Source organism: Oryza brachyantha, chromosome 8 (genome assembly GCF_000231095.2).
Source record: "Oryza brachyantha chromosome 8, ObraRS2, whole genome shotgun sequence".
Classification (NCBI taxonomy): Eukaryota; Viridiplantae; Streptophyta; class Magnoliopsida; order Poales; family Poaceae; genus Oryza; species Oryza brachyantha.
This window is the reverse complement of record NC_023170.2, coordinates 10279910-10304005: the sequence shown is the minus strand read 5'-3', so window position 1 is coordinate 10304005 and position 24096 is coordinate 10279910. Positions and strand designations below refer to the sequence as shown.

General features: G+C 44.9%; 3 protein-coding genes across 4 annotated transcripts; 1 reads left to right on the top strand and 2 right to left on the bottom strand.

Moving 5' to 3' along the window:
- Window positions 1–4956: 4956 nt before the first annotated feature.
- Window positions 4957–7571, bottom strand: LOC107304721. Of its 2 annotated transcripts, XM_040527008.1 has the most exons (4): window positions 7311–7571; window positions 6447–6566; window positions 5991–6057; window positions 4957–5241 (listed from the first exon to the last, which is right to left on the bottom strand). In XM_040527008.1, exons 1-3 carry the CDS (start codon window positions 7540–7542, stop codon window positions 6023–6025), a joined length of 387 nt encoding a protein of 128 aa, XP_040382942.1. In that variant the 5' UTR covers window positions 7543–7571; the 3' UTR covers window positions 4957–5241; window positions 5991–6022. The 2 variants fall into 2 exon arrangements, with proteins under 2 accessions (XP_040382942.1, XP_015695579.2); XM_015840093.2 differs by lacking the exons at window positions 4957–5241; window positions 5991–6057 and having other exon boundaries at window positions 6305–6566.
- A 2280-nt stretch (window positions 7572–9851) lies between these two features.
- Window positions 9852–10596, top strand: LOC121055203 (dehydration-responsive element-binding protein 1E-like). The gene has a single exon (XM_040527151.1). The coding sequence runs from the start codon at window positions 9852–9854 to the stop codon at window positions 10551–10553; it is 702 nt and encodes a 233-aa protein (XP_040383085.1). The 3' UTR covers window positions 10554–10596.
- Window positions 10597–10742: 146 nt separating this feature from the next.
- Window positions 10743–11447, bottom strand: LOC121055189. The gene has a single exon (XM_040527087.1). It carries the CDS (start codon window positions 11358–11360, stop codon window positions 10809–10811), a length of 552 nt encoding a protein of 183 aa, XP_040383021.1. The 5' UTR covers window positions 11361–11447; the 3' UTR covers window positions 10743–10808.
- Window positions 11448–24096: the final 12649 nt, after the last annotated feature.

The following is a 24096-nucleotide window of genomic DNA, read 5'->3' as shown; positions in this document are numbered from 1 at the left end:
ACTACATCCGTCTCATAATAACGTCATTTTTCGATTTGTGTGTCCAGTGCTATGACCATTCGTCTTATTTGAAAGATTTGTATAAAAACTTAAAAAAATTAGTCATGCATAAAGTATTATTCATATTTTATCATCTAGTAACAATAAAAATATTAATCGCAAAAAAATTTAAATAACATGAAAAGTCAAAACGTTATATCTAACAACTAAAAAATGATCTTATTTCGAAACAGAGATGGGATATAATTAACTTCTATATGCGCTTAGCCCCAGAGAGAGAGAGTGTGCGTGTGTGAACACAGTTTGTGTAAAAGTCACTGTACTGTATGAACTCAAAAGCATTGAACTTGTTGCATATCAATCACTCAAAATTTGACTCTTTCGTGTGACCGTGGCAGGCTGATGGTGCCGTACCGACTAGGCGAGGTAGAATAGCACTGACACGATTGTGATGCATTGCAGGTTATTTCTCTATCAGAAAGCGCAATTCAGATGACCTGTCATACAAGTGTAGATGTCACGTTGGAATCTTGCCAGTGGTAGCTCAAAATTGGAGGTGCCTCCAACCCATTTTTTGTCTCATGGTCCATATATATGCATGGATGATAGCTATCTGTATCGCCTCCATCCCAAAATAAATCAATCTTTCACTTTTTACGTATAATATTTGACTCTTCGACTTATTTGAAAAACTTTTATGATTAATATTTTTATTTTTATTAGATAATAAATCGTGAATAGTATTTTACATGTAACTAATTTTTTATTTTTTAAAAATTTTTTAAATAAGACGAATGATCAAACGCTGGACACGAAAACCTAAAAATTGTCTATTTCTACGACGAAGGGAGTATGTTGGAACCGGTTTCCATACCTTTAGGTTGTAGGTGAGAAAGCATGCCTTTCGGTGATGGGGATTTTCTGTAGTTATTGTTGCTTAGTTAGTTGTTACTTATATGTAAGCCCCTAGATGTACCACTGACAAAGGTTTTATCAGCAATAATGATTTGCCCCTTTCAGCAGTTTAAACATGATTGGTCCTGGGAGTGGGAGCATAAAAAATCATAATTTAAGATACAATGTATGATTAAAAAAATAACTCTTACGAAGAAAAAAAATAAGGAAAACTTTCTTAAAAATATGAGATGGCGATATTTCGATTAATTTCAAACTTGTATTGTATATTTTGTACAATACATTTGCGGTATTTAACAAATTTATATAAGTTAGACCACTAAAACTTAAAATAATAGATACGTCATTGGTCCCTTTGTGTCACCTAGTCCATGTCATCTAATCCAACAACTAGTGTTCTGTATAGGTGTCATAACACGTATGTTCATTCACAACGCAGAGGCTTATCAAGCACGCAAGTCTTTTCGACGCACAGAAGAAATTCACACTCTAGGACAAGTTGTGATTTCTTTTGCTTACAATTATACCTTAGCTTATTCATGTCTTGTTTTCCTTGTGCCTAACCTTGATGGAATAATCTGCAGTAGAGGGAACCTATCCATGCAAAAGCAGAACATAAATTAATATACCCCCACCTTGAGTGTGCATGGCTTGATGGTTGTGAAAACGAAAGGAGGGGAAAAAGACTCCGGCCGTTCTGGAGGCAGTTCACACTGACGCCAGGCAGACACCAATTCATGGAAGAGGAAAGAATAGGTCATCAGTAGCAGGTGGCTGAGCTGAGGGCATCATCATGGTTGCAAAATTATTCGCTTGGATGCTTTCATGGTGGCTAAGCTCCGTCCCCATTCCTTCGTTAGTTTGGGGATCCGTCGGTTTTTTTAAACGAAAAATAATTTATGAATAAAATATTATATATGTGTTTAAATTATTTAAAGATAAGACTGAAAAATAAAGTACGATGAGAAAACATGCGAAAATAAACTCTAAATTTATGGTTGAAAATTTAAATTTTGGGTTATAATTAGCATAAGCAAAAGCGAAAAGATGAGGGAATGCAAAAATGTAAGGAGATTGAAATTTCAGGATACAAGGTGAAAATGTTCAACGCAAGATTTGAAATTTGAACAAAATTTTTTTTTCGCTCAATTCGATCAAACTGTTGATCAACTGAAAGAAATGACAGTTTTCGGCGGAGCCATATGTTACCAGTACAATAATTATAAACCTGAAATTTTAGGAATCTTGAAAATCTCAGCGTCCACTAGGTGAAAGTTTTGAATAACTTCTTTTTCAGCTTTTATTTGTTCTAGAAGAACCATTTTCTCATAGTGGGCTTGATGGTGAAGTCCTGTTACCAGTTGACAAAATACATGGTGGTCATAGATAGCATGAGATATATAGCAAAGTCAATTGTGTTTTAGTTAGTCTTTTCTTCACCGAGAATCATATGGTGGCGCACCAAAAGCATGCACTACCTATCTGTGCACTGAATGTATCACTAGAGCCTGTATTTTGACTACTTCACAATATAACGATCATTACTGAGGTGGCAAGTGGAACTAGGAAAGTATATATGGGCACAAATGGTACAGTGCTACCGTTTTGCTAGAAATCTATCTGTCGACATGTTTGATGTTGGATTTTTTTTAAGATACCTATGAATGATTGTGAGCCATGCTTTGGATCTAACGGATTTGGTTTTATTATATTACATGAGTAGTATGCGTAGTAAAAATTCTGTAAAAAGTAAAATTAGAACTAAAATATAACTTTAGGCCGTTCCCATTGAGCCGTTGGCATCAGGTTCACTGTTTGGGATGCAAAAAGTGATTGAAACTTCAAAAAAAATCGAAATTTGAATGGGCTTTTTTATTCGGGATATTGGTAACCTTCGTTTTCCCAGAAAATCATCCAAATATTTTAGACCTCCGATAATTTACGCCATATAACCTTCTCTATAACGAGAGGACCTATGCATTAGATTTAGGGTCGTGGTGAGGGGCGGAACTACCCATTAGGCAGGGTGGGGCGACCGGCCCAGCTACAGCCCACGTCGCCCCCACCCACACCCCACTGCAGCCCAGCCCAAGAAGTTGGTCCACAGTCTAGGAAACTGTCCAAGCCAGGCAACTAACAGAAAAAAGCGATCCCGACTGCCACAGCCCAGCCCAGAGAATAAAAACAAGCAATTGTGGCCCGTTATAACTTCTCTTAGACAGCATAATGCTCGCTGCTACTGCTAACAAGCTCTTGCTCTTCACTTTATAGTGCAACGCCATGGCACACTAGACATTTATTAGTGGTATTTTTTATATATTAATTAATTTTTAAATATATCATTTCACTGAACTATAAAATTGTCTTACTTTTTTTAGACCGATAGGTCTTCTGCTATCTTTTTTATGCTGAATTATATGGTTATATATGATTTTATTGTGAAATAAAAGAAGTCATCCATGCTCTTTACACCCTAATTTGTTAATAACCATATTATAATATGGGTTGTCTTTATTTTCCCTTATCGAGTCTGCCTCATCTATATTTTATTTCTGGTTCCGCCACTGGTCGTGGTTGGAGGGTAGGAGAGGGTAGGGGGAGAAGGAAGCAGGGTTGTTTCCCAGGGGCTTAGGGAGATGATCATGGCGACGACGAGAGGAGGGAGAAATGAAGGTTTTGATTAGGGTTGGACGGTGGGTGCACAGATCTCAGACCATTATTGGATCATTGCATGAGTCCCTTTTCTTCGTTGAAAGTTGAACAAATTGACGTGGAAATTAGAAGTTGTAATTTTTGGATAAAATCGTATCCTACCAGTACCCACCAGTAAGCCTGAATTTTTGTGAATTTTTCAGCCAGGTTCAGCTTTTCCAAGGCTTTGTTCGAACAAGGCACTCAAGCCAGGAATTGACCTTCTCCAAGGCTTTACCAGACGAACCATTTTCTTGGTGTGTTTTCGAGAGAAGATATTAAATGATGAACTTACACCTGTCACCAGTTGACGAGGTACTAAAGTCGGTTTTGTTTACTTAAGTGGAATCAGATGGTGTCGCACCAAAATCATGCCCTAGCTATCTGTACTTTGACTACTTCACGGAGATAATAAGGCAGAATGCAAATAAGAAAGTATATATGGTTCGAAGTGTCTTTCATTCTTTTCCATACTTCTATTGAAAAGATCAAATAATCATTTATTTTTTGATCAAAATGAGTATAAACTACCAACCTGTATTTCTCGATGGTGGGAGTAGTAATAAGTGAGATTGCACAAAAGCATGGAATAGCCTTGATGGACAGAATAGTGAATTAACGTACCCATCTTTTTTGCTTTTGTTTATGTTTATAACTCCAAATTTGAATTTTTAATCTTAGATTTGAAGTTAATTTTAGAGTTTTTTTTCACTAAAGTTTATTTCCAACATTAGCTTTTAAACCACAAAGAATACATACATACATATATATATATATAAAATTTATTCATAAATTATTTTTGTTTCCAAATATGGATACTTTCTTCCAACCTTGGATAGGAAAAATAGGTGACCACTGATTACTCATTTTTCCTTTTGACTTTGTAAGATTTTTATGCACAGCTTGATTCTGCAAGATTTTGCTCCTGTTCTGTCTCTACCAACTCTAATTTTTCTGGTTTATACAACAGAAGTACTCCAATCTATTAAAAAAAAGCACAACCTCTCCTAGTGGCCGACTAAATTCCTTTTTGCCCTGTACGTTAGGAATGGCCCTTTAATATGCCTTAACAGTTAAGAATGAACCTTTCAACTCTCACGTGGGACACAATATGCTATCTAAAAATTCACTTAACACTCAAGTGGAGCAGTTCTAGTTGCTTAGCTGTTCTACAAGACAAAGGAACACTACGATATGAATATGATGCATCATGCATGCCCTTTACAAATAGACTAACTCAGCTCTGTTGAAAAAATGACTTCTCCTGTTGTAAGATAATGTTTCCTTGTTAAAAAGCTCTGAAGCTAGAGAATGAAGGAAGCATTCTGGGAACAGCACTACAGATACCTGACCAGTTCTTAGTAAAGTGATAATGCCAAACAGGAGCATAAAGCACATTTAACATGTATGCAAACATATGAAGTTAACAAGCATTTTACTCCAATCTTCTTGCACATCAATCAAATATGTCGACACAGAGCTACCAAAGATGTTGACAGAAAGCCACCAAGGTGACAGAATATGCTATGACATGTGGATTAAATCATAGTAAGACATGTCCAAGCCATTGCCATTATCAGCTGAAAACAGGGCAACGCTATATGGTCCTTGGAACTTGAGTATAGTGGCCATGTTCTGGGAAAAGAAGGATGAGCAGAAGTTGTCAATAAAACAGAACACCCATAGGGCAGCTCTAGATTAAGCTTAGCTAGCTGGAAGAAGGGAGCATGTAGTTTCAAATTAAGCTACATCTAGTTTGAAGTGCTAGTGTATTTTACGATGTTTAGTTATAATTATGGTCTCATTCATAAAGATTAGCACTAGATAAGATTCTAACCTTTTCCTGGATGGAAACAGGCTACTTGAAAATGGTCAGCTATACAGCCATCCTATGGGGAGCGTAGCAGTGTGGTTGTCGAATGTCCTACTTACACCCCACCCCAGTGTCATCTTCTTAAAACCACCACAGAAAAGGCTACAAACATGAAGAACACAAGAACAGCCAGCCATATTCGCACAATCACACTTCAGCAAGTTAATGAGTCATGATTCAGTTGGTTCAACCAAGTAACATGTTCAGTCATCTGCAGGTAAGAGGAAATGACAAAAAAATGTGGAGGTAAATAAATGATTAACTAGATATATGTGACCCCGTACATTGTTCTGCTTTGTATTTTCTGCGTGGATGTGGATTATTTGACATCTTTCCGAATATAGCACTTGCTCATATTTGTCTCTGTCGCATCACATTTGAAACATGTTTGGCAACCATAATGTAAAAAATAATAACCTATCAACAGAGAAAAAATTACAAGATACTACCAATATTAATCACTCACACAATAGTATTGCTTTTCAATAGCATGGCAATGGACTTCACTTACCAGTTAGAAGGTAGAGTACCACTGTTCATTCCTCATTTAGGACATACAAAAGATTCATCAGGTGCACCTATATTTGTTTAATCCTGTGTTAAATCAAATCCCTTCAAATACAGGATAGAGAATAATCAATTTTTCTTTTACAAAATGTAACATATAGATGTGCATTGAATACCACATGTCCAAATCCCTCTAAAGCCTAATTTGCTAGTTGGGAATGGCATTCGTTAACTGAATGTATAATATAATCTATCAACCAACTATGAATGGGTACATTCAACATAAAAAAGAGAGTACAGCAAGTAACAACAAACTATATTTGACAGCAAAAATGCACTATTTTCAGTTTCACATATGTGAATAATCTGGGCAAACGTATAATGTGCAAGAATAGTACAATCACAATGTACACATGAGAAGGTATTTAATCATCATATGAACAATGAGGAGAAGCAGTACAGCCAAGATCAAAAGGATCCTCCGATCCACAACAATGCCAATACTGGAACACTTTGCCTGAATCTGGAGTATCCAATGTTCCACCAGCATAGACACTTTCAAATTTTCTCTTTGTTTCACCTGAAGAGACAGAGATTGGCCATTTAGATGGATATAGACAATCGAAAGGGACAACGTAATTAGCTCAACATAAATAACTATGTTAGAATTTTGTATAATTCAAATGCCTACAGCCCCTCGAATTTATGAATTTTCCGTAGGAACTTTGGATTGTCAAAATCTGGGAGATGTTATTTACCCAATTCTATGGAAATATATTATCAAATTCTTGTTAAATTTGCATTCATTTGCCGCAAAGAAGACCTAAACTAGCACATGCACAGATGAATAGTCGGGGCAATCAAATGGGGAAAGTTAGATATTTATACAGCTGCGCATTGTGAGCCGCTACTTATACCAAGTTAGCCTATGATTTTGTTTTTTTTAGCATATGACAGCTTATGAGATAGAATCAGTGAACATAGGTTGTCCAACAATTCTAAGTCCTAACACCAAAACATACCATCAATACAGTGTGCACAAGGATCTGACATTTAAGGCGACATAGTTGGTTAAATCTGACCAGTCGATCCACCAAAACAGCTCATTTTGACACTCATAATTCATACGACAAATCACTGAGGTTAACCACAGACAAGAAGGCCACTTTAGCATCTTGCAAGGCTGAGAATAGGATTGATTAGGAGCGGCGTTTCTGTCACGACCCGCGCGAATTCGGATCAGAAAAGGATGGACGAACTCTGAAACTACCCCAGCTTCCATTTCTTGAGTCAAAATTTCCCCTGCGCCTGACAGTTTTCTCACCTCCGAAATGGGCGGTGTGGTAGCGGCACGCCGACGGGTGGTTCGCCGCCGGGTCGTACTGCTTCTTGCAGTTCTTGCACGTGCGGAGCTCGGGCCCGCCGACGCCAACGCCTCCTCCGGCGGAGACGGCCACCGACAGCCGGGGCTGGCGGCGCGTGGCGAGGTGGGCGGCGGGGCATGCCTGGGGTGGGGCCCGTGGCAGTAGCGGCGCGCGCGCATGCAGCGTCGCCATGCGCAGGCAGGACGCGTGCGGCGGAGTGGGGGGGGGGGGGGGGGGATCGGGTGGCGGTGGCAGTGGCGAGAGCGACGGCGGCGGCGGAGGAAAGATAGCACATTCTAGGCGGGCCGCGCTTCTTTTTGTTGGGCCGAAAACAGCACACGGTGACCTCCTCCAGATGATCACAATCAGCCCGTCTGAGCCCACTTCTGCATCTTAGGCTATTCACAATGTAGCGGACGTGGAGGGTGGTCTTATCACACTAAGTCTGCAGCCGGACGTCGTGGCGGAGAGAGGGCGAAGATCACGTAGCCTCGCCAGGCCGCTCACGTACCGCTAGAGATTGGCGCTGGGGCACTGCAGGGCACGACGTTGTGGAGGCCGTGTCTCTGCCTCTGCTCGCCACGATGAGGGCCTTATCGTCTATGATGAGCAAAGAAAGGAGAGAGAAAGGTGGTGGCCAGATAAGGAGCAGTGCGCGGACTTGGTGAGGCAGAGGAGAAGGAGCGACTTGAAGCTCACCCAATTTGTGTCACCAGAGTCATGTTGTGCCACCAGAGATGCATCGCCGGCTCGAGCTCCGCCTCAACCACGCTGACGTCTTTACCGCCCACGCCCGTGGGCTCTGCTGCTAGATCCACACCGAGAGAGAGGGGGAAATGGGAGAGGCAGTCGGATTGGGGTAAGAGGAGAAGCTGAGGAGGTGGGTGGGAGAGAGAATGGGTATCAACTTCTGTTTTTTTAGCATGTTTATTTTAAAGTTTAGGATTGGTACGTAAACATAAAAAGTATAAGGAGTAAATAAAAAGGGCAAGGGCTGACATATAAAATTGTGGCAGCAGCTAGGGCATTTACACTGTGGGAGATGTTGAGTAGCTTCTTTCCAGTTGATTTTAGGGTATTTGATGGGGCTACTCAGTACTATGAATGCCTTTACGGCCTATTGAATTGGAAGATGCCCATGCTAGTTTTCACATTATAACGTATATAGGAAGACACACATCCACGAGTACGAGTGTAACTTATAACGTAGAGACACAACATTATAGTGATGAAACCATGCAGACTAGAGCCGATGGTGGTCACGTCGAGGATGATCAACGTTGTGCCGACTCGATGACAGACAAGGAAATAAAAGAAGGGATATAATGGCGGTGCAAATGTGTAATAGACCTTTCTATAGTATTTCTAGATGATAATCCATGTCATCCACCATCCTAAAAATAGATTAGGTAAGAAAAAATATTGTCCCAATAGATATTTTATACCATCCTATAAAAATAGAGCATCCTTTGCATTAGAAAGAAAAAATTTTTATGTTTGAAGTTTCTCTCTTCTCGCTTGATATATTAATATCCAATCTTAAGAGGGAAGAGCAAGAATAACATGAGAGAATGTAGTTGTAAATTATCCATAAAAATATATGAAGAATGTAACTTGGATGTTTTGTTGAAGTCACAATTGTACGAAGAGATAATTAATTTTAGATATCCATCCAAATTACAATATGGATAATCAAATTTAGATAAGCTGTTAAGAATGCTCCTACAAACATTCCTAGCAGATACTTCATGTTATTCTCCATCTTGAAAATAGAGTTAGGGGAAATGCACTAGCAGATACTTTATTTCATCCTAAAAAATAGAACATCATTTATATTATAAAGAGAAACACTATATTTAGAGTTTTTCTCTTCTTACTCGATATCTCAACATTCAATCTCAATAGAAGAGAATAGAACAATATACGAGAATGTGCTTATAAAATATTAATAAAATATATACGAAGGATATAATATGAATACTCTGTTGGAGTTATAATTGATATTAATAAATGATTTATTTTAGATAGTTATCCCATATGATAACATAGACGATTAAATTTGCAAATCTATTTGGTGTGTGCTTCAAACTCATCGAATCCTGGATGCAGAACTCATGATCTTTCCGGTGTCAACAGGCGATTGCTCGTGCAGAGAGCTATTGGATCATCCGCCGGACATGCATGGGTTGACCCACAGAGCCACAATGTATCGGTCGGTGGCCCATGACCGAACCCAGCACGCGGCCCGGCCCACCTGCATCCGCACTAGCCATGCATAATATGCGCGTATTAACGAGAAGATCAAGGCGACGTCGGCGTACGTGGCGCTCCTCCGGATGGTCGTTGTTCGGGTCTCCTACTCCGACTCCGACTCCGACTTCCGACGACGTCCGCGACGCTATAAGGGGAACAAGCACGACCAGCGCGCCCCCGCGGGCCGGACGGTGATTCTCGTGCCACCCTGCCTAGCTCCGTGGTGCAACTGCTGGATCTTGCCAAGAATGGCGCGGTCGCTCTGCTCGCCGTCCCGAGGTTCCGGCGGTGCGGCGGCGGCGGGGGGAGATTTGCCGGGGCCGTCGCCGTCGAGCGAGAGGATGGGCCGTGCTGCAGCGGCGACCAAGAAGGGGTCCCGCCTGCGCCCCTTCGTGTACCAAAGGCAGCCCGGGCGGTGGGGGGTTGAGTTCCGGGACCGCCACCTCGACATCCGCAAATGGCTCGGCACGCACGACTCCAAGGAGGAGGCCATGGCCGCCTACGACGCCTACGAGGCGCGGGTCGACGCCGCCCTAGCGTGCGGCGAGGTGCCGCCGGGTGCTCGCCGCGCGCGGCCGCCTACCCCTGACGTCAAGGTCCACCAACGGCCGGCGCGACGTGCGCCCGGCCGCCCGAGGAAGCAGCAGCCGCCGCCGGCGGCGGCGGCGGCGGCGACAACGACCTCATCTGCTTCCCTCTCATCGGAGGAGGCGGCAACGCCGTTGTCATCGTCGTCGGCGGCGGTGGAGGCTCCTGCCTTGACGCCCCAGAACCCGCTGCCCCTCGCCGTGGATCCATTCCGGGGGGAGGAGGATCTCTTGGCCAATGACCACCGCTTCGGCTTCGGCCTCGCCGACATTGGCCACCTCCCGCTGCCATCCTTCCATGCCAACGTGGACTTCAGCATCACAGACAGCGATCTGTCCCTCTTCGATGCCGGCTTCATGTGACAAACCAACAAGAACAACACGTACACGTACATTACATTTGTTGCACGCAATTCATGCGAAATTGATGTAAATCATCCATCACCTAGGATAGATCGAGTGTAAAGTGTAACATGTTATTCATCTCAATTAGTGCTAATAATACTGCAGTGCTGTGCATTGGAATATGCACTGGATACATATTGTTGATTGATTTATTTGTATTTATACTATGTGGCTAGGTTTTGTCGACGACGACCATGAGACGAGACGATAGCGCTAGAAGGAGCCGGGGCACTCGAAGGTGACGTGGCAGCCCTCCACCGGCGTGAGCCGGACGACGTGCCGGACGGCGGTCATGAACGCCGGGAGGCGCGCCGCCGCCTGGCAGGCGCACGAGTTGTCCAGGGCCATCAGCCGCCGGCAGCACGCCGTGTCGTAGGGGTCTTCCCTGACGTCGACATTGCGGCGGTGCCGGTGGCGGCGGCGGCGGCGGCGGCCCCGCCCCTCCTCCTCCCCTCCGCCTGACCCCTCCTCGCCGCTGTCGGCGCCGTAGTAGTAGTCGCCGTCTTCGTCGTCGTCGTCGCCGTCGCCCCTGGAATGGAGCCCGTGCCTGCGGCCGCCGGCCACCGACGTCTCGTTGAGCTCGAGCTGGCGCCGCGGCACGGGCGGCCTCACCCCGGGCAAGGCGCGTATGCTGCACGCCTCGTAGGCGAGGTTGAACTGCGACCGGCAGAACACCTGGGCGCTCGCCGGCGCCGGCCCGTGCCGGTCCGCCATGGCAGCGAGCAGCAGCAGCAGAGCCAGGGACGTCACTGCTGATCTCTCCATGCTTGACCACCACCACCTTTGTTCGTTCTTGTCTCCTCCTCGATCGCTGATGACCCAGTGAGCTGCCAAACATCCATCAACGCGCGGCGGCTTAAGTAGAGATGGATCCTACCAAATCGTCTTGTGATTCTACCAAACTGTCTTGTGCTTAATTGCCAAGATGGAACTAATTCATCTATCCCAGTACTGTTGTTTTGTGGGATCACAAATGCTTGCCGGTAGGAGTTAGGAGGAGAGGTGAATGATTTGATTTTTTTTTCCATGCATGCTCTTCTTTCGCTGCGGTCTTGTAGAATTGTTGTAACAAGAGGATTTAAATTAATCTTCGTATGTAAGAAGGGCACAAATTTAAGGGTAGTTTCGGATGAGTTCGATTTTCAAGGATGGAAGATAAGCATTGCTCCACACGTGAATTCATTCTGTAGTCGATTTGTCAAGATCATCGTGCAAAATTAGTTAGCACGGCCCATCCTCTCTCTCCTCTTTACTGGACGCCTATGGTCTTTTTGGATACACATACAGCGAAGCGAAACAGATAGATTATACAATAATTCAGATGGTTATTGTCTATTTGGTTGTCTGTAGGTGCTAATGCATACATGCATCTATGATAAGCACGTATTGATCTTTGTATATATGCCATATTGTTTCTTTGCTAATATAAGTGACTGTCAAGCATAAATAGCCCTCTGTATGTATATGTAAAAGTCACATTAACGCATAAGTAGGAAATACACTCACTATCTGCACATCATGAGGCTTCTTTCCAATTTTGTTTTGTAACATGATTACACCAATCTTTTTAGCTTAAACCTATATTTTGTTCAAAAAATAAAGTAAGCAAAAACCAAGAAAATGTCAAATTTCCCCAATGCAATCTGAGCAAAGCCTGCAGCTGGCGTGTTGGACTTTCATTAACTTGGTATCACTATCATTATAAAGGCTATCAGTTGAGAAACTAAGAAAAGTAAGATGTATATATAATATAAAATTAGTGCACTCTAGTAATCAGCAAACACCATCCGTTAGGGAAAAAAACGACCAAAAAATGGGCCATTTGAACTTGAGTTCAGCAAAAGCAAATGCTGAAAAAGGAAGTTGCGAAGAAATGCAATGCAATGCAAGTTCTCTGAACCACTGAACCTCATGCATAACTTCAATTTGCACTTTTGCAGCATAGAGAACTTCGGTAAACTGCAATTTGCATAACTTCAATCCCATCTTTTCGAATTGGTTGCAAAATTAGGTAACTTCAGTTTACTATGTTTTTACTCTTTCTTCAATCCCGACGTACCACCTGACAGTTTTCACGGTTAAGGCTTAGGCCATCAAGAAGATGGACAAGCTACACCGTAGCTTCCTATGGGCCGGCTCTAAGTCGGCCAGTGGGGGACACTGCCTAGTTAACTGGAAGGCGGTTTGTCGACCTAAGTAGATGGGTGGCCTAGGAATCCATGATATAGAGGGCTTTGGAAGAGCGCTGTGGCTGAGGTGGATATGACATGAGTGGAACTCCCCAGAAAAGCCTTGGATTAGAGGAGACATCCCGTGTGATGCTAAATACAAGGAACTCTTCAGGTCAGCGATGACAATCATCATAGGAAACAGAGAGAAAACGTGTTTTTGGGCGGACAGATGGCTCAATGGGGTAGCGCCGACGGAGCTTGCACCTAACCTCTATAGGCTGGTGTTTAGAAAAAATAGAACGATACAGCAGGAACTGTGTGACAACAAATGACTTAAACCGATGAGGCACATCTCAACCACGGAGCAGGTACATGAATTTGTTGTGCTATGGCAAGAGATCAGAAGGGTCAATTTACTACCCCAAGTACAGGACTCAATCACATGGAACTTGACGGCACGGGGCACCTACTCAGCTAAGTCAGCCTACCTTATGCAGTTCGCAGGCAACATACAGGACAATCGCTTCATGTTCATCTGGAAAGCGAAAGCGGAAGGAAAGTGCAGATTCTTCAGCTGGTTGACAGCGCATAACAAGATCCTAACAGCCGACAACCTAGAACTAAGAGGCTGGCAAAACAACGAGTTATGTCCGGTGTGTGGGATAGTGAACAAAACGGCAATACACCTGATTCTACAGTGTGCTTACGCAAGACAAACCTGGCGGATCTTGCTACAGAGTATGAAGATCAACCTTATCAACAAGTCGGCTACTCATGATGACTACCTCCAGTGGTGGAAGGATACCAGACTCCAGGTGACTAAGGAGGCCAGGAGAAAGTTCGATGGCATGGTGGTATATGCAACTTGGGAAATTTGGCTCCACCGCAATGCGAGCATCTTCGACAACAACTACAACAATTCCCCTCGACAAACAACAGATATGGTGTTTCAAAATTTAACCTTTCTTAATTTTTTTGGTGGCTTAGTCTTCACCAGCTCCTCAAAGCTGGAGAAAACTATAGGCTGTTGTAACTTGCGCTGTGTTCAAACCTCTCTCTCTCTTTAACGAAAAGGCAGAGCTCCTGCCAGTAGTTTCAAAAAAAAAGAACTTATGAGAACTTTAGAATTTCGGTTTCTAATCAAAGTAACGAGAGAGTTTTCAGTAAACTTTAGTGCTGCGAGCATGCAATACTTCAACTTTCAGGAGCAGTACTCCATGACTTCAACTTTCAAGCATTTTTTTCACCAAAAAGATGAGCTTCAATATCGTTTAGTGCTACTATAACTGTATCTGCATACTGCATACTGCATACTGAATGCAAATAATGAATCTCTTTTGATGTGCAGATACTGCATGAGTGCAAATTCATGAATGTTGAATAGATATGATGTGCGGAAGCAGCAGAGTACACATAGCTACCGCAAACTAATTAGGTAGGTCCCTTTCCGGTGCTCTTTATACTACCAGTAAAATTAATTTGAGTAATTGATAAAATAGGTATTTTAGTACTTTGTTAATTACTCCCTCTGTTACAGGATACAAGATGTCCTAGAATTTGAAATTCAAAATAAGAAAGGAATGAATTCTCCCTTTATGCCCCTTTCTTCTCCCCTCAAAGGCAGTAGCTCGCAGAAAGGGGTCGTGTTGTCGGTGGCAGCAGCGGCCAAGCACCTCCTCGGCCAAGCTCCCCGGCGCTGGTGTCCGGTGCAGCACTCCAGGACGCGCACTCTGGCAACGCGACGCATGATGACTGGCCTCGTAATGCTCCTCGGCATGCACTCCGACGACGTGGCATGGCAGGTGTCACGCCCAGAAATTTACACTAAATTTCTGAACAATAGCATGTATTAAATCTCGGTCCAGGCATCAACCCGAGTACACACTATGACAAATTAATACACAGTTCCACGTCTTAAAAACAAATAAAAACAATTATCTATCGAAATGCAGCGGAAAAGGAAAACAAACTAAACCATCTAATCTTCAGCTTCAGCTAGCGAAGACGGCTCCACACCACAGGCACTCTCGACGGCGGACTGAACCTTACTTCAACCTTCGGAACAACCTTCTTCTGACACAGGCTCTGGCACTTGCTCTGGTGGGGGAAAAAGTAAGCAAGGCTGAGTACAAACCACCGTACTCAACAAGTAACACCCAAGAGAGGGAGAATAATGAATGCAATAGGGTAACAAGGATAGGCTAAGGTTAAATTGCACAAAAGCTGCAGTAATTTAGCAAAACAGTGGATAAAATAGACTGAAATAAAAGTAAAGTAAATATTTAAAATAATCATCCACTGTCCAACGTTACACCACGTTGCAACAGGCCCAGACCGCTGCAGAACGTTACACCACGTAGCGACAGGGGCAACCCTCTGCCCAACGATAAACCACGTTGCGACAGACCCAAACCACTGCCAACGTTACACCACATTACGCCGGGTCAAACCAGTTCCAAGATTAATAAAATTATTAAAGAGGTTCAGCTAATCCCAGTGAATCTGTCAGTTCGCCCAATAACCGCGGGCACGGCTATTCGAATAGTTTTACTCTGCAGAGGTGTACAACTTTACCCACAAGACATGGCTGCCAAGCATGTTACCATGCCCCAACATATCACCACGATACCTCAGTACGGAAACCATGATAAGACCTTTCACCTAGCCCTCCCTAGACAATCGCACCACACTTCAGGTTTCACCCCCTCCTTTACACCAAGTCGGACAGTCCCCTCTTATGCCTTGGTAGATCCGGAAGCAGGAGAAGCTTTCGTTACACCACGATTGCCCGTCCATACTCCATCACGCCTACCCTTGCCTGGGTACGTCGAATAGGGACAAGCTAGATTACGAGTCTCACCGTTGCCCATTCTGGCTTGTGGTTAGTACGTGTAAGACCTTCAGGGTTTCCTGAGAACCGGTCCTTAATTGCCATGGGTGCGACTCTCAAAACCATGCACCCACAGCCCACCATAAGCAATATTTTAGTTGTATTAATCCTCAAAGGGAAATGAATAATGATTACAACCATTAAAGGTCTATCAAAGTCTAATCAAACTGTAATAGTAATTAAACGATAATTGGTGAGCTAGTTGAACTAAGCATGGCTAAGCATTGCCTAACCCTAAGTCTAGCCAAATTAACCCTGGGATGACAATAATAATAAATGGGGATCAACGGGTATATTGGTAAATGCCCAATAGATAAATAAAGTAAATACATTTGAATACAAGGCATGCTTGAATGTAAAAGCGGGGGATTTTATAATCATAGGTTCAATATGATCAAAGAAGGGTGCCACTTGCCTTGCTTAGACCCACGAGGAACTTCGGCGACGACTTCAGGAGCGAACGGCGTTGCGACGGGGTCAAAACCTACGACAAACAAGGCAAAACCAACAAAACAGGCTATAAAACTACTGAAACAGGGAAAGAAACTATTTTTAATGGATTCTTGGCATTTTTCTGGATTTAATGAAACTTGACTAGACCTAAACGGAGACTAGATGAATTACTTATGAATTTTAGAAGTTTTCTGGGTTTTTAGCTAAACAGAAAAGTCCTAAATCAATTATTGCGCAATTAATCGGAGGCATGACGTCAGCACTGAGAAGAGAGGGAGGCTGACAGCCGGGACCCACTGGCAGTGAGACAAGAGGAGAAGAGGGGCTGACAAGGGGGCCCACGAGGAGAGAGAGATCGACTGGCCGGGCCCGCTGGACAGAGGAAGAGAGCAGAGGAGGGAGGGGAGAGCGCAGGCGCGGCAGGCGGCAGGCGGCGGGGCGGCGGCGCGAGCGGCGACCGGCGACCAGCGACGTCGGCGCAACGGCAGCGGGCGGCGGCGACGACCGACGGCGCGGCGAGCGGCGACGCTAAGGATCGGCGAGGTGAGGCGGCGGCCGAGGTAGAGAGGAGGCGCATGGCCGACGGCGGCAACGGCGTCCGACGGCGACGACGGCGCGATGGGAGGGCGACGGCGCTCCGGCGTCGGCGAGGTTGCGTCGGTGACGGCGAGGCGAGGGTAACGATGGGCGGAGGGGCGACGGTGACGTCTGGGGCACGCACACGCGTGGCGGCGGCGGCGACCCAGTGGGTGGCCACGCGAGAGCTGGCGACGGCGCTAAGAGCGGCGGCGCCGAAGGGAGAACGGCGGCGGCTCGGGGAGAGCGACGGCAGTGATGCGACGAGCGCGGCGGTGCTTCGACGGTGGCGGGGTCGCGTCGGCGACAGCAAGGCGAGGGTGGCGGCTGGCGGACGGGCGACGGAGATGGCCGAAGCGCGCAAGAATGCGGCGGCGGCGTCGGCTCTGGCGGCCACGGGCGGAGAGGAAAAGAGAGGGATAGAGAGGACAGCAACGGCTTACCGGCGACGAGGACGGCGACGGCAGGTCGGCGAGGGCCGAGGACCGATGGTGACGGCCGGCACGAGGTAGATCGGCGGCGACGATGGAGATCGTTCGGCGGCGCTAGCGCAGTGGCACGATGGACAACGGCCAGCGACGGCAACGGCCGAGAAGAGAAAAGGAATCCGACGGGGAGAGGAGGATGGAGCGGTGCGGGACGACGGCTTGGCGTCGTGGCGTGTGCGCGGGGAGGCAGAGGACGATGGAGGGAGGGGAAACCGTGGCGATGGTGGCCGGGGACTGCGGCGGTGTCGGCGCGACGACAGCTTGGCGTCTCGCGGCGCGGTGGCAACGACCGAGGGGGCCCGCTGTGGTGACGGCAAGGGAGACGACGCCAGGGTGGCTCATCGACGGCGAACAGCAGCGCACATGCATGGCAGCGGCACATGCGCCGGGGGCGGCTACCGAAGGGGAAGAGAAAGGAGGGAGAGGGGAAGAGGATGCTCACCGGCGGCGCGAAGGGCGGCAACGAGTCGGCGTCGAGTGGGAATGGGTGATGATGCAGCTCCGCGACGGCGACCGGAGGTGAGGCGCGAGCTCGACTGGCGGCGGCGAGGCAATGGGCGCAGCGACGGCTCGGGAACGTGCGAATAAAGGCAGCGGCGGCTCGAGGAGAGGGGGATTTATAGGTGGCGGCTACTGCGCGTAGGGCGGGGAGGTCGTTGGCGTGGCCAGGGTGGACGCGGCGCGGCGAAAGCGGGAGGTGGTTAGCGGCGGCACGGATTGCGGCTGGTGGTGGCGCCCGGCAGTTGCGGCGCAGCCGTTGGGCCGGCGCGGGCGGAGCGGCGGCTCGATCGACGACGCGGCGGCACGGGCGAGGCACAACCGGTGAGGCGAGGGGCAATGCAGCTCGGCGCGACGGCGAGGTGTGCGGATTGCGGGCGGCGCGGCTGCACAGCTCGGGCGTGAGCGTAGCCAGCGCGGGCGAGGCAGCAGCCAAGACAAGCTCGGCACGGGGAGGTGGTGATGCCGACCGACGGCGGCGACATTCGGCAGAGGGTGGCGAACGACGACCGACACGGAGGCGAGAACCGATGGCGTGCGCGCGCACGACGGCGGCGCAACGATGCGAGGGAGGCGTCGCTAGGCCGGCTGCGCGAGCAACGGCCGGCGATGGCCGGGGAGAGTTGAGGGAGGAGGAAGGAGAGAATGGGCTCATCGGGTTGAGGAAGGAGGGGAAGCGGCGACGCGACGACACGGCGAGGTGGGACGCGACGAGAGCCACGCCGAGACAGCGGAGAGCGGTGGCGTGCGACAGGGGAGTGGCGCAACGCGGACGGCGCAGCGAGGTGACGCTGGCCCGAGAGCGGGGCGGCGGCGGCAAGGAGAGGAAGGGGAGGGGCTCGGGAAGAGGCGGCGCACTCCGACAGCGGTGGCGACCTGCGCGTGCAGAGGCAAGCAAAGGCGAAGAGGGACCGGCGGTGGCCGGGGAGACGCGGCAGCGGCCAAGCGGCGACGGCGCGCTAGCGGTCACGGCGACCGAGCGACGGTGACGGCGACGCGGAGCAGCGGCCAAGCACGGGCGCGAGGCACACGCACCGCGGGGCACGGCGGGGACGTGGGCAGAGAGGTGGACGACGTGCCCGACAGGTGGGCCTCACCTGTCGGTGTCTCGGGAAGGGAGGAGGCGTGGAGGACTTGGGCGCAAGCGGCTTGGGCCGAGAGAAGGACTGGGCTGGCCCAGCGGGAGGGAAGGGAGGAGAGGAGGGAGAGCAGGCCGGAAGGGAGAAGTGGGCCGGCGCTGTTGGGCCGAGAGAGGAGGGAAAATGAGGAGTGGGCCGAGGGAGGTGGTGCAGACTTTGAGCGCCGGTTGGGACACGACTCGGGAAATTGCAGACAGTACACGCATTCACACGACAGAACCAAATCATGCACGAATTAGAGATCCGTACGACAAATTAGATCCGATACGTGAAACCGTGAACTGTTAGCGGCACAACGGCAGGAGTTAACGACCCGTTAAATTGAGATTTAACGACTCGCTAAACTAGAATTAGACGACTTTAACGTTAAACCAATCTACGTGTACGAAATAGAATTTCATACTGTAGATCAATCTCACGCTAGCTAATAGATTGGAAAACCTAAGCAATTAAACGGTAGATTAACGATAGATTGATTTGCATGAATAAAACGTATGCAAACCTGAGGTTTGGTGGAGAGATCAGCGACAGATTGCGATTGTTCCTTGCTGTTAGGCTAGAAAACCTGAACAATTAAACGGTAGATTAATTTAGATTGATTCGCAAGAATAAAATATATGCGAACCTGAAATTTGGTGGAGAGAGACCAGCCGGCGACGTGCTGCGAACAAGGATGCAGCAGGGCTGCTAGCGGCTTGCTGCGCAGCTGCTGGATAGGGGCGGCACAGCTGTAGCGGAGGCGGAAGAGGCGACTGGAGATGCACGGGAGAGGGAGACGGGGAAAAGAGACAAGGGTGTAGGGGGTATTTATAGGGGGAAGCTAGAGATAGATCTTGTTACCCATCTCCTATTAACAAGGAATAGATAAGGTTTCAAAGAGATAATATTTAGAATTCTAATTAATTGGAATTGATTTTTTTGGTGGAGATAGAGATGAGGCTGCATGGCTTGGAGAGGAGGAGGAGAGGATCGTACAGGGAGGAGAGGAGGTGGAGTTTGGCCAAGGGAGAGGAAAAAGGAAAAGAGAAAAAGAAAAGGGAAAAAGGAAAAAAATGAAGGAGGGAAAAAAAAGAAATTGCCTCCAATTTTGCCGATTTTTATTAAGTTTATTAGACTAAATTTTATTGACTGCAGTTCAAATATAAATCCTGTTAATCATTTAAAATGCTTTCGGGACATTTTTAGAATATCCGAAAAGCTTCCAATTAATTAAATTAATTTATTACACTGAGTTTTCTCCTGAACTTTAATTAACAAATTATTTTTAATGTATTATTTAATTATTTCTTGGCTAGGGTAAAACTCAGGACGTGACAGCAGGGGACTCCTCGCCTCACAGCGCACCCGCTTTAGCCTCCCAACATCAAGCTCCATGGCGGTGATATATCTCTTTGACCTCAACTCTTCTCCTCCCGAAGACGGCAATGAACTTGGAGGAGGTCAAGCCATACCTGACGACGAGGCTGGAGTCGACATTGCTGGGGATGCTGGAGTATTTCAGTTTTTTGAAGCTCTAAAATGTCTGAAATTATTCATAGTTCACATTTTATTTTATGAAGTTTTGAAATTCAAAAATGCCTAGAATGGAACACTTGGGAGTACCGAAGATGTATTGCATTCAGGAGTATTCTTCACTCTGAAATGTCTTAACTAATGATGTCAATCAAACGCCATGTTAAGAATCATTAACCAAACATCTGTTAATATACTGAAATTTTCAGGTATACGTTTGTAGTCAACTTCAGAGTAAATGCATGTACTCCACTTCAAAGTAAATGTCTGTGCTAATATTTTTAGAGTACTATTCCTAAGTGTTTGTACATCACTTCATGAAATGTTTATAGAGTACTGAAATTTTTACTCCATAGAATATTATAAATGTATGAGTACATGCTTTGTTATGGTTGGAGAACTCATGAAATTTACGGTTCCTGTATGTGTACTCTTCCCTCTGAAATAGAGTAGATATTTTACTCGTCCCTCTAAAATCTGAAGTACTCATGCTTATTCAGTTTGTAGGTTTAGTGATATAAACAGGAGTAGCTCATGACTCAATTTGCCAAGCAGATATACTGTCAGATCGATTCATTCATTCATTTTGCACTCATTAATTCACTAACTTTATTAAGTACAATATAATGTTTCACACCAATATGTTACAGCTTAAAAAGAAGTTACAAACTGCATTTACAAAAGAAAGATACAAACTAGAGTTTCCTTATGTTGTGCATGTACACTTGAATGCATGTATTGTTGCTCACATGCTCCCGCTGTCATTTGTTTCTTTCCTGTGCCTGTAGTTCTTAAACTGAAATAAAGAGTAAAAGAAAAAAGAGTTAATTTGTCATCCATATTAATTGTCCATCAACTCCAGAATACTAATACCACTATATTGTTAACAGTGGTACATCTTAATTTGATTTAATATATTTGTCATGTTTCATTCTTGTCCTTGTAGGAGTTTAACCACGAGAGAGAAAGTCAAGAAAATGTTTATCAGATAAACAAAGATATCCTGGTTACGTAGTATTACATACTGTAAGCAAAGGTGGAAGATTAAAAAAGAATGTCACCAAAAAGTGAACATTTCAGTGTAGATATTCGAGCTATTCAAAAGATTTTTAAGCGTGCAAGGGAACAAGTTGCACTCGGGCTTGATGTTGATGTGTCAAGTAGAAAAGTTGTACGTTGTGATCCCAGCAAAATGGAAATTGATCTCTCTAAAATTGCTATAATTTCACTAAATAGAATATCCAATTTTATATCACTTGCAAATTTTTTGGCCGTGAATGTTACGACAGTGCATAGAAAATTCAAGTTGGTTAAGATAAGACGCCACTCTAATATGTTAAATACATAATTGAGTGAGTAAAATAAGAGAGAAAGGGTGCAATTGTGTATTTCAATGCAAAAGATAGTCTAGATTGATGGAAAGTGGTTTGATATGATTAAATAGAAAAAGAAAAACCTTTGCGAACTGTTCAAAATAAGAATAGCATCGGTAAAGTTATTTTTATAACTGCAATAGCAAGACCCAGATTTGATGAGTAATAAAATGTGACTTTTTTTTAGAAAAAATGTTATGTGGTCGTTTGTTAAAAAGTTGAGTTTGATCTCATCATTTTAAACGATTTATTCTATGTTCTGATAAGACGACTCCAATATGTTGAAGGCATACTTGAGGGAGTAAAATTATCATGTGTCCATTTGTTAAAAAGGTGAGTTTGAAAAAGTAATTCCAGCTATTCAATTATTATGGTCAAAAGAATAGCATAGAAAAAGGAAAACCTTTGCGGACTGTTCAAAATAAGAATAGCATCGGTAAAGTTATTTTTGTAACTGCAATAGCAAGACCCAGATTTGATGAGTAATAAAATGTGACTTTTTTTTAGAAAAATTATTATGTGGTCGTTTGTTAAAAAGGTGAGTTTGATCTCATCATTTTAAATGATTTATTCTATGTTCTAATAAGACGCCACTCCAATATGTTGAAGGCATACTTGGGGGAGTAAAATTGTCATGTGTCCATTTGTTAAAAAGGTGAGTTTGAAAAAGTAATCCCAGCTATTCAATTATTATGGCTAGAAGAGAACATTAGCGAGATAATTTATATCCAACAGGACACCGCCAGAACACATATCCCTTCAAATGATCCACACTTCCTACCAGCAGTGGTTGCAACCAGACTAAATATTCACCAGATATGAATGTGTTAGATTTAGGATTCTTGAGCTCCATACAATCATTAATTAGTTGATTAAGTTCAAAAATTATTCAAGAACTAATTCATATTGTCCAAGAAGAATTTGATGGATATGAAACTTCAAAAATAAATAGTGTTCCTAACTCTACAACTGTGCATGATGGAAGTGATGAAAGCTTATGGAGAAAATGGGTACAAAATACCGCATATAAATAAGCAAGCTTTGAAAAGAGAAGGAAGGCTACCATCCTTGTTGTCATGTGATGCTAGAGTCTACAAGAAGGTGTTGGACTATCTAGAACAAGTTGGTTAGAGTAATGGCTTAAGACAGTACTGTTATGGAGTATACAAAATTCACAAATACTGATGTATAGGAGAAAAGTTACAAATACTACTGATATAAGAGAGGAAACTACAGTAAAGTGCTAATACTGATGTAAGGGAGTAACTCTGGTGTTGTTTTATGGTTTATTGTCATGCACATCATATGTTCTAAAGTTTGCTTTGGAAAACAAAGTTTGGATTGCAAGGTTGCCAGGCTATTCTGTTGTCTTTTCATTGAGTGTCTGATTTTTATGGTCACTGAAATTGAATGGATACATGAATCATGGTGTCATGCATGACGTCAATGGAGTATGATGCAAATGAATCGAGTATGTTGAATCCCAGAAAGGGATTAAATAGGCTACTTACACTAAGAAGAAAAATTGTTAGTTGGGCAGCCTAATTTAATTTTGTGAAAATCTAGATCACTTATGTATCAGATTGAACAAACAATGTTTACTCCCTTGCAGTAAGTATTAATAATCCATGTACTTGACTAAATGGTTGTGCTATGAAAAATGGTTGTGCTATGAAAAATTTGAAACTACACTGATTTAATATTGTGCCAATGGTTGAGTATTGACCTCTGCCCTCACCTCCTCCTCATTGTGACACTGTAGCCACAGATCCTGTTAGGGCTAAAAACGGAGCGGATAATTTCCGTCCGCTCCGGGTAAAAACGGATACGAATGTAGTTCGAATCGGATATTTCTTGGATAATTCAAATACAGATAATTTTCTCCAGATACGAATACGAATATGGTATGGCAGTTTCCGATAGATACGGATACTCCGACGGATATCCAAAGATTGTAACGAGCGGATATCTGTAAAAGCGAAACCAGTACTTCAGCCCGGTCTGGTCCATCAACAGAGGTATCCCTTAATTCCTTAGACCCTTGGCGGAAACAGCGGCGGTGGACACGACGGCGACGACGGACATGATGGAAGCAATGGGTATGACGATGGCTCGGCCCTGGTCTTCGGCCCCTCAGCTGTCATTCCGTGTTGCATTGCCACCCGTGAACAAATCGTTGGCACGGTGGCGGCTATTACCGCCGGACGCCGGTAGCAAACTGTCGTTCTCAAGCTCATAATCCCTCTGGTAATATATTTGATTTGCTCTTCTTAGATCTAGTAGTCTTGGCTGTGCATTCATGAAATCAATAAGCTCAATACCTTATGTAGATCATGTAGATCTTGGATGCCCATGTAGATACTATTTGTCTCTATGAATGGTTTGAGTGGTTTATATGTTT